This window comes from Petaurus breviceps, unplaced genomic scaffold (genome assembly GCF_028583685.1).
Source record: "Petaurus breviceps papuanus isolate PSGF00001 unplaced genomic scaffold, PetGlider_PUasm1.0 76, whole genome shotgun sequence".
NCBI lineage: Eukaryota > Metazoa > Chordata > Mammalia > Diprotodontia > Petauridae > Petaurus > Petaurus breviceps.
The window spans coordinates 63,646,521-63,657,994 of NW_027186473.1; the positions used below are offsets into that span (position 1 = coordinate 63,646,521).

The 11,474-nt window shown below is 36.2% G+C and overlaps 1 protein-coding gene across 2 annotated transcripts in view; it reads left to right on the forward strand.

The window, feature by feature from the left end:
* The first annotated feature begins 264 nt into the window (after window positions 1-264).
* GLRB (glycine receptor beta) overlaps window positions 265-11,474 on the forward strand; it is a 109,476-nt gene continuing 98,266 nt past the window's right edge. Inside the window, exons 1-2 of one of the 2 annotated variants that reach the window (XM_069105625.1) lie at window positions 265-696; window positions 2,262-2,405. In XM_069105625.1, the coding sequence (XP_068961726.1) occupies window positions 290-696; window positions 2,262-2,405 (551 nt within the window). In that variant the 5' untranslated portion in view covers window positions 265-289. The remainder of the gene's footprint in view (window positions 697-2,261; window positions 2,406-11,474) is intronic. The other variant, XM_069105626.1, reaches the window with a different exon arrangement.

Here is an 11,474-nt window from a genome sequence, read left to right on the forward strand (position 1 = left end):
CACGTCCAAGCCTCATGAACTCACTTCTCAGCATGAAATGAAATACAGAACAATTTATTAAGGATGACCTTAGCTGATATAAGCCTTGTCAAAATCTTTGGGGCGTTCAGATGCTGACATTGAGGGATTAATTTAGGGCAAATTCCCGAGCGAGGTACACTATGAAAAAAAAAAAAAAAAGAGAACATCCTATTCTGTCTGCTTTGGATGCTGAGCAGTCACAAACCCAGACCACTCAATTCCACCATTCCAAAAAAGTGTCTCTGCTCCTGCGGACAATCTGTTTTTTATGCACCCTCAGATAGCTTGCTTAATTATCCTTGCCTTCTTGGCAAACCCCAAAGCCTCTTGGAGACCTCTCTCCGTCCATTTAGGCTCGAGATGCCCTGAATCTGGCTCTCCTCCCCCCCACTCCTGCATCCTCTCTCTGCTTCTCGGACTGCAGCTTCGCGATGCCCGCAGCGGGGTCCTGACCACTCCTGAGGACTCCCGGGAAGCTGGGCGCTCTTGCTACGGCGCAGGCTCCGCTGCTCGGAGCAGGCGCGTCAGCCGCAGCTGGGCTCGGGCCATCAGGGGGAGAATTGCCCCCTTGACTAGGCTCGCAGCCCAGCGAGGATCCCAGGCTGCAGTGGACGACGCGTGCTTGCTCCGCGCTTTCCACTCGCTGGGCTGGCTTGAGCTAGGGGCGCCTTGGGGGTGAGTATCAGGGGTAGCATTGCAAAGTGAGGGGAGGGGGGCGGGGGAGGAAGGAGAAAATATTGTATGGGCCAAGGACGCATGCGAACTAGCTGGGTTTTAGGAACCGGGCTAAATAAACCGAGGGAAGCCTGGGGCAAGGAAAGGGGGTAAGCTCCTTTAGGGGGAAGCAAGGACTGCGGCATAGGGGTATAGTAAAAAGCAGTGGGTCATCAGAACCTGCGGAGAGGAGACACTGCAGCTCCACCACCTTCAGTTCCCTGCCTTGCCCAGGGGTGCTGATGGACATGGGCTGGGCGCATTTGGGGATGGTAAAGGGAGAGGGACTGGGGTATTGGAATGCAAGATGTCCCAGAAGCAGTCTCTCTGCAGGAAGTCCCAGCAGACATTATTGCTGGTTTTAGAAAGGTTGGGGGATGGTAACTAAAAGAAGAAAGAGCTTCCATTCCAACCTGCTGCTCTTAGGGAAGCCCTCCCCCTAGGAATCAAAGTGAAGAAGGAACCTACTGGTATAGGTGAGGGTGTCTTAGAATGAATTAATGCCCCTTCTAGAAATGGGGGAAAGGAGTCATTAATGCTGTGGTTGGCAACTGAGACCTTCCTGCAGTTGTCATGATAAGCCACCTACTGTAAAAGCAGCAAAGAATAGGGCCTTCTGGATTTCCCCTCGGGTAGTATGCAAGGACAAGGCTCAGTGCTAAAGAAGACCATTTAAAATGTTGTTTCTGAGGGACAATGAAAATCTCAGACAGAGAGGGAAGAATGTAATGGCATTAAAGAAATTGGAATGCCTCTTTCACCCTTGGGTAGACAGTGAGGAAGCTGTTTATGGTACTGGAAGTAAAAGATGAAGAGGTAGGAAGCTATCTTGATCTTTATAGGGGAAAATGTGACTGCTCTGTAGCATGAGAAATATTTAGTGTGATCACGCATGTAACGCAGAATGACTGTTGTTGCACTATGTCCTTTGAATGTTACTTGTAACTATATGAACAAAATTTTTTGTGATTTACTTTAGCACTCTATGAAAAAGTCTTCCCCAGCTAATATCTACCTTGGGAAAAGAAAACAAATCTTTTCTGCATTTAACACTAACAATCCAGTGCGTAACACAGTGTCTGGCACATAGTAGGCACTTATTAAGTATTTTTCATTGATTGATATTGATTTTAGCCTATGTGTAAGAATAGGTTTGAGTAGAAGTATAGTTTGAAACTATCCCAGTAGTATTTTTTTTCTTTTAGCTTTACTGATATTTTTTAGAATTTTAAAATTGAGACTAATAAAATTTCATTCACACTTGGTGATTGCTTTTCCCTTATGAGTTCTTGTGAATTCCATGCAGTGTATTTTTTTTCTCAATGTGATACACTCATGAGAAGAGCTTAAATAGGCTGAAGATGAACATGTGGTAATTAAACTCAGATTTTAACTTTATAGGTTTGAGCTCTAAAGATATGAGAAGATAATATACAGACCATTTTGATATAAATAAGGTGTGCTGTAATAGAAATTCAGGTATTTGCATTAACTAATGTAAACATTTCATTTTTTTTCTCTCATAGATCATTCTGGACTTTATTCAAGATGAAGTTCTTTTGGGGGATTTTGTTTCTTATTTTATTCTCCTTCTGGGTTGAAGAAGCCTATTCTAAAGAGAAGTCTTCCAAGAAAGGGAAAGGGAAAAAGAAGCAGTATCTGTGCCCATCGTATGTTGTTTATATTTTTATATGCAGAAACAAGCTGATTGATTTTTTTTAATCTCTAAAGGGAACATATTGTAAATATGAAAGTTAATGCTTCCCATTAGAAGTTAAATATGTTTCTCTTATGTTTAGAATAGGGTAAGGTGAAGAGATAGGTAAGTGGGATGGTTAGGTTCCATTGTTTAAAAAAAATTTACAAATTAAATAATGCCCTGAGCTTGTAAAACTTTAAAATTTGTTGTAAGACAGTAAAAAAAAAAGCCATCATAGCTTCCTAACTGATTGGAAGCTTTTCATCGTTTACTGAAGCACTATTTCTTTAGAACATGCTGGAAAATAAGTCTGCTAAAGTTGGACTGGATATCTGTGTGGGGTGGTGTGTGTGTGTGTGTGTGTGTGTGTAATGTCTATATACACACATGCATATATGTATATATGTGCACACATATCAATGCACATGTGTTTGTGCATGAAGGATAATAAATGAGCATTTAAGCAATGAAATACCCATGGCTACCTTATTCACCATTTTAATTGATGTTACATATATGTATGCATGTTCGTGTATGTGTGTATGTGTGCATGTACATATGAAAATTATGCTGACAAAAATCGGTTGATGAGGTTGTTTCCACAAGTGTTTTTTTTAATCAGTGACAGTATATAAATTTAAAGTGCTAAATGACTGAGGCATTGGATTGTGTTTCAGTGTTGACTATTTTTTTTAATCTACCATGATTCCCATAACTATAAATAAATATCAAATGATTACCAATTATGAATTTAAAATATTCTGTACTTCTGCTATCAGCATTATATAACTGCTGTGTCATCACTTCTTGAAAATGTAGATCATTTTTATATTGAAGGTTTATAAGAGATGTTGGCATCCTCTCTTTTAAAGTGTTCTATTTAAGTCTACTTTTTGAAGACAAGAAGAAACATTAGGACTAGTTCTAGAATATTCATATATATGTATTCACCCACATATATTATGCATATATGTGGTAAAAGTATATGGTTTACATATATGTATATGCATGCATATGTGGAGAAAGAGAGAGAAAGAGGGAGAGAGAGAGAGAGAATGTCATAAATGTCTAAAACTGCTGGAATGATTTCACTTATTTTGTGGGGAAAAGCTTAATGCTAAGGATACTTTCCAATTGTTTAATACACACATCTACATATACATACATATGTGTATATGTGTCTATGTGTATACACACTTCATATGTTATTCTCAAACTCCTGAAGTCGAGTGCTTATTTGTTAGTCATTGAATTCATATATTTTTCAGTGATGCGCGCTCTGTATCTGCAAATCATATTGCCTTCCACTATAGTTCAGTTCAACAAGTCAACAAGAATTTATAACGTATTCCTACAATGTAATACAAATGTTTGGGATGCAAAGACAAAAACAAACAAGAATATTCCCCACCTTCAAGAAGTACTCATCCTAAAACAGTAGAAAATGTGTATACAGATGAGTAATTACAAGGTAATTTGAGAAGCATTAATGAGGAAGAGGTTCAGAAGTGCCATAAGAAGTGACACCTAGATTGAGTTGATGGAAATGGGAATGAATGAAAAAGGGAAGTTAAACCTTCACAGGATTTCTTCTTCTCTCTTTAAAACAGAAGAGGAACAAAGATTACAAGACACTGATAAACCATAATACTCTTTACATCTCTTGTTTGATTCCTTATCTGTACAGGGCACAAGGCAATTTCATCTTTATTGAGCATTTTGGGAACCCTTCTTACTTTGTGTATTTCAATATTATCATCAGACCCACCTGTATCATTAAGGAAGAAAACTGATTACATATTCTTATTGTGTGTGCTTACATGGTTTTTATTCTTCCAAAGCAGCTATCCTTTGAAAAGATATGTTTGAATTATTTAAGCAAATATTTAAAGTGTATAAAATTATGATTTCAGGGTGTCATAATCAATATATATGTTAATGATTTTTTTTTCACTTGATGGTATTTAATTTGCAATTGGTCAGCTTTTAGTCCTAGTGAATTTTTCTCATCAGCAAATCTCTGATGGCCCTGGGATGGCTTACAACTACCACATTTGTACTTTGGTATGTATATATTTGTTATCTAAGTAAATAGTTACATAATTGCTTAGGAATTGTGCCATAGTCCCACATTCTGACTCATTTCAGAACACAACTATCAAATACTTAGTAGGATATCCAAAGTTAATTATATATGTTAAGGAAATATAGCATCTGTTGAGCATGAATTTACAATCAAATTGTGTAAACATAGGATGAAATAACACTGTTTGGTAAATATGGAACACCTCAACTTGAAATTTTGACAAATTACTTGATAAACTCTGACTTTAGTATTTTAATTATTTTTATGAAAATAAATATTTGAGGCTATTATTTATCCCTATACTTTGAAATATTTTGGTGGGACTCTCAGGTAATTCTTAAGTAGGACTGTGTTCAAAATAATGAAAGGTGCCACAAAGTTGCTGGTATAATTTGCAGAATAAAATTTCATTTGCAGAATTACTCATTTTAAAAAGTTATTGGCTATCTACAGGTATAGCTATAGAGTGATAAACCTGTGCAAATCTTTTTTTTTTCATAATTTGTATAGCAAGATTGATATTTAATAGACCAGAGTCACTTGTTTTTTCATTGCCCATAGAGTTAAGGAAGGCACTGATTTCATTTTCACTGAAAACTGCACTGTTTAAGGGGACTTTTACTTTCTTAGGCTAACAAAGAAAATAGTTTTAGTTGTTCCGGATCACAAAATAAGGTCTCTTGAAGTCATACATGTCATATTTTATTCTGTATGGTCTGGATGGAAAAAATACATCTTTACTTTTTTCTAACTTCCAATTAAAATGTATTCCCTTCAATTATGAATGGAGGTAACAGAAATTATTCTAAATATATGAGCTTTACCAGATTGACAAAGGGATTCATCACATACATATACATCCATACATACCCACAAAGATCAAAAATCCTTTTAGTGGGGGGAAGGATTATGTGCCTTATTTGTATTTTCCTTTAGGGAATAATATAATTACCTTTTCTGTTTTTTTTTTGACAGGATTAAATTTAGCTTTTTTTAGGGGGGAAGAAAATGTCTGAACTTGTGATTTTATTGGTAGAGGTAATTCCCAGTGAGAAAATATACCCTACCAATGTGATGATGTACTATTTTTCAAGTTAACTTCTCAGAGATATGATGGGGCATGGAAAAATTAATTTCCCAGGCTCATAATGAGCTGTCAGAGGCAGAATTTGAACCAAGGTCTTCCTGACTCCAGGACTGATTTTCTATCCATCATACCATGCTGCCTTTCATCCTGTGAAATAGTATGATAAACAGATAATTAAATATTTAATGAAATATTGAGTTGATGGAAAAAAATATGAGATATTTTTTTAGACTTTTGGGTGAAGTGCTAAGACCAGTGATTTGTTGTATTAGTAAAGAAAAAACATAGTAAATAAAATATTAAAATTTTACTTTAGCTTTTTGCAAAGGCAGTAAGCTTGGGGGGGGGCAATTAAAAGCCCTCCACAGAAATTACTTGGGTTACCTAAACTCACGCCTGTAATATTAGTGTTGGTCTTTATGTGAATCACATAGATTTACCAAATCCTTGCTTTTTAAAGATGTTCATAATCATCTTAATTTCAAAGAAGAAAATATTTTTTTCAATGTTTTAGTTTTGATCTTGTATCCCATTTGACTTACAACAACCTTTGGCAGAGCAGGTAATATTGTCCTCATTTTACAGATGTTGATCTTGAATCTCAGAGATATTAAGTGATTTTCTTAAAAGTTGCATGCCTAGTAAATGCTAGATCTGGATCTTGAACTAGATACCAGTCTTATGACTTTTGCTTCAGTGCCCTTTCTACCACATTGCTTCTTCTATATGAGCTCGTCCTCTGAAACAAGAATTCTTTCACTTCAGGCAAGACCCTTTGGCACCATACTCCATCTTTTTCAACAAGTATTCTAAAAAAAGTATTAGTTTAGTTATGATGTGTGGGAATTTTTTTTGACTTTGTTACATGGAAATTACTTGCCTTAACTAAGTACAAAATATTTATAAAATTGAAAGATGACAAATGTTATGACTTTTGGTTTTGGATTTCAGACAACCTTAAGTTAGCAATTGAAGAACTTGGGGTCAAAAATGTAGGCTATTCATGTAATACTTTTGCTTTTTTTGGAATAGTTGTCTTTTTCAGAAGTTTTATTTAGAAAAGGAAGAATACCAAATGTAGCTGGGGACCATGCATTCAACGTTTTGAATAATATACTACAAGCTGAGTGGTTCTTTGCTGTCTTAAGTGTTCAGATGCAATCACAATGACCACTTATGGAACTATGAATATATGTTCTTGCTTCAGTGAAAGTCATAAGACTTCAAATTTTATTCCAGACATGTGACTATTGAATATTGCTTTCCTCTTGGCAAATCCTCTTTTATCCAGTTTTGTAATAGCTCTAGCTTTAGTACTCTATTTGTTTAAAATGTTAATTGTATTGTATAGGTATGGGGGAAAAAAAGATATGGCTCTCACATACTTTTAAAAATCTCCTACAATTAAAACTGATGAAGAACTTTCCAAAGTAATTTTCAAATCTATAATTATCAGATTTCTCATTTTAATTCTTGAAGACTTTTCATGTAACCTATTTCAGTGGTTTGAAAAGCAGGAAAAAACATATTGTGCTTCTCTTCTTTTTAATAGTATTAATAGCTTCCATTCATGTAGTACTTTGAGGTTTGCAAAGTGATTTATTTAACCTATGAAGTAGATAGTTTAAGTATTATTTTGTGTATTTTACGCATTAGGAAATAGACAATTAGAGAGATAGGCAATCGACTGTTATTTACATCACTTCTCTATTCAAAAACTTTCAGCTATATTCTCTTTCCTCCACTCTCCCCACCATTCCAATCAGTGCCTACTATATAAAGGCCAAAGTGTTATTTAAGAACCTATTTAATTGTATTCCCATATATATCTTTCTATCTTTTTATCACACTACTCTTTATGGAACTCTATGGGCAAGCTTTGTAATATCCTTACACTTGGAATTTTTTTTTTTACCCATTTCTACCTATTGAAACGCTATACATTTTGGCACACTCTTTTCATATTCCAGCTGCCAAGCACACCTTTGTGACTATCCTCTTTCTGCTGTCCCCAAAACAGAAGTTCTTTGGTTATTGTGATTTTCAATTTACATATTACTGTGTACTTGTGATAGATTATTAATATTATATCTAGTGTTTAAGTTATTTAAGTACATATATTGGTTCTCTTTCCTACTATGGTACAAACTCCTCAAAGGCAGATATGATATCCTATTTAATCTTTTTTTTTGATGGTCAAAATGATGATTTTATTGAAAACAAGAAAATGGAAAGACAGCTATGTTGTACATCCTAGGAAGTCATACAGGTAGCAATCCATTTTTTTGAGAAAGAGACATATGACAAAAAATTAAGCTTATATAAAATGCTATTCATGGAATTGAATCCCAAGAAATGCTAAATTGTTCAACAAAATTTATGAAAAATCGGTGATGTAAAAGGACTGTGCTAGATGTTAGAAATACAAGGAAAGCAATGCAAATCTTGCCTCCAAGAAGCTCACAGGGAGAGTCTGATGAGTGCAAGGGAGGGGTCCTGGCAAACTATTTATTTTTTATAGCATCATCACTTCAGTATATTGTCAGTTGTATGCATGTAATGAATATTGATTAAATTGAAAGAAGCAATGGTTGAGTAATGCCATATACTATCAATTGTAATACCTTATATAATTTACAAAAAGTTGATGAGAAACAAAAATCAAAAGAGCATAATTTTTAGAAAAAAAATCTAACGTTAAGTCCCTTGCTTTAATGTGAAAAAAGTAACTTATCTTTTATTTCCCTGCTTAAATGATAAATTCCATGAGTAATAAGCTAAGCAACATTTTCCCCCAGTCAAATAATCCAAGTATTATTACTTGGATTTTTTTAACATTTGTTTTTAAAACTTTGATTTCAGGTTCTTTCCCTTCTTCCCTCCTCCCCCACCTTCCCCCCCAGGAAGACAAGCAATTCAATATAGGTTGTACATGTGCAGTTAATATAAAATGTTTCCATAGTAGTTATATTGTGAAAGACTAACTATATTTCCCTTCATCCTAGCTGGCCCCCCACTTATTCTATTTTCTACTTTGACCCTGTCCCCTTTCAAAAGTGTTTGCTTCTAACTACCCTCTCCGCCAATTTGCCCTCCCTTCTATCATTCCCCCTCTTATTCCCTTCCCCCCTACTTTCCTGAAGGGTAAAATACCTAATTGAGTATGTGTGTTATTCCCTTCTTAAGCCAAATCCAATGTGAGTAATGTTGGCCCATTCCCTTTCACCTTCTTACTCTTCTCCTCCACTGTAACAGTTGTCATTTGCCTCTTTTATATGAGATAATTTACCCTATTCTATTTTTCCCTTTCTCCTTCTCCCTATATATCTCTCACTTCTTTATTTTTTAGATATCATCTCTTCGTATTCAACTGATCCTGTGCCCTCTGTCTATGTATACATGAACACACATGCACACATTCACATATATACATATATGCACAATGCACCCCCTATACATACATTTTTATGTATGTATACATATATACATATATATTCCCTTCAACTATTCTCATACTGAGAAAAGTCTCATGAGTTACAATTGTTTTTTCCATATAGGGATGTAAATAGTTCAACTTTAATAAGTTCCTTATGATTTCTTTTTCCTGTTTGCCTTCTCATGCTTCTCTTGCTTCTTGTCTTTCAAAGTCAAATTTTCTGTTCTGCTCTACTTTTTCATCAAGAAATTCATTGAATGACTATATTTTTCCCTGAAACATTATATTCAGTTTTGGTGGGTAGGTGATTCTTGCTTTTAATCCTAGCTCCTTTGACTTCTGGAATATCATATTCCAAGCCATTTGATCCCTTAATGTAGAAGCTGCTAGATCTTGTGTTTTCCTGATTGTGTTTCCACAATACTCAAATTGTTTCTTCCTGGCTACTTGCAGTATTTTCTCCTTGACCTAGGAACTCTGGAATTTGGCTATAATATTTCTAAGAGTTTTCTTTTGGGGATCTTTTTCAAGAGGCAATGGGTGAATTCTTTCAATTTCTATTTTGCCCTCTGGTTCTAGAATATCAGGGCAATTTTCCTTGAGAATTTCTTGAAGGATTATTTCTAGGCTCTTTTTTTTGATCATGGTTTTCAGATAGTCCAATAATTTTTTAATTGGCTCTCCTGGATCTATTTTCTAGATCAGTAGTTTTTCCAATGAGGTATTTCACATTGCCTTCTATTGTTTCATTTGTTTGGATCTGTTTTATAATATCTTGATTTCTCATAAATTCATTAGCTTCCATTTGCTTCAGTCTAATTTTGAAGGAATGATTCTCTCCAGTTAGTATTTGAAATTCTTTTTCCATCTGGCAAATTCAGCTTTTTAATGCATTCTTCTCCTCATTGACTTTTTGTGCCTCTTTTGCCATTTGAGTTAGCGTATTTTTAAAGTGTTATTTTCTTCAGTCAAGCTGTTGGCTCACTTTTTGTCATTTTCTTGCATCATTCTGATTTCTCTCCCCAGTTTTTCCTCCACTTCTCTTACTTGATTGTCAAACTCCTTCTCAAACTCCTCCATGGCATGTTACCAATTCATATTTTTCTTGGAAGCTTTTGATGCAGGAGTTTTGACTTTTTTATATTCTTCTCGTTCTATGTTTTGATCTTCTTTGTCCCCCAAAAAAGATTCTAGTCTGATTGTGCTTCCTATGTTTGTTAATCTTGACAGCCAATTACTTGGCTTTTGAGCTCTTTGCCATGGTAGAGCTCTGCTTCCAGAGTGGAGAGAGCTGTGTCCCAAATTGCCGGGGTTTACTCAGGTGCTGCCAGAGCTATTTTCAGAGCTATGAGGAGGGCCCTCTCTCTACAGCCACCACAAGCTCTGGCACGCTGGCCTTCCTCACCCAAGGCCTACCACCTAAGACTGTGACCTAGATCCAAGCAGATTGAAGCAATTACCGTGTGAATGGTTGCTTGGTCCCCCTAAGATCTGCAGGCCAGGAGTTTCAGAGGCATTCATGGGACAGCAGCAGCAGCCGCTGCACCTCCACCACCATGGGGGCAGGGGCCAGACTGCTCTCCACCCTCACCCTGAATCAACAGGTTTTCCCACTGACCTTTTACTTTCTCTTTCACGTTAATGGGCAGAGAAGTCTGGAAACTGCCACAGCTCCTGGTGATTCACTTTCCTGAAATCTGCTTTGGCTAGTCTGGCCAGTGAGTCTGGGCTGGTGCAGCTCATGTGGGACTGTGCTATCCTCCCAGCTTGGTGTGATAGACCCCCTCCTGTTGGCCTGCCAGGCTGCCTTCAGCAGATTTGTTTCTCTCTGTCACTTTGTGGGTTCTGTAGCTCTAAAATTTTTTTAGAATCATATTTTACAGGTATTACAGGTGGTTGATATTAACTTGCTTAAGCAAGTTACTGCTTTTACTCTGCCATCTTGACTCCACTCCCCTCTTAGGGTTCTTGTGAGGATCAAATGAGATAATATTTTAAAAAATCACTTAGCACAGTGCCTTGAAAAAAGCTGAGAGGAAACATTAGCATTATATAAATAGTATACACATTCTAAGTACTATACAAATGCTTATTCCTTCACTTCCCTTCCCCTTCCTCCAATTTCTAGAGAAATTGATAGCTTATGACCTGAGGGCCTAGTCCAGATAATGTTTAAATTGTTCCATGTTAGATGTTAAAATGTTACCTTGGGAATATCACATTTTTGTCTCTGTTCAATGCAGGGCATATGTCCTTAAATGGATCTAGAAAAGTATTGCTTCTGTACTAATATACCGTAACATTGCCATATTTTATCTTTGACTTTCCTGGATGTATTATCAAAATGTTTATGGAAAGGGGAGGGAGAGAACAAAGATGGTGACAGAGAGAGAGAGAGAGAGAGAGAGAGAGAGAGAGAGAGAGAGAGAGA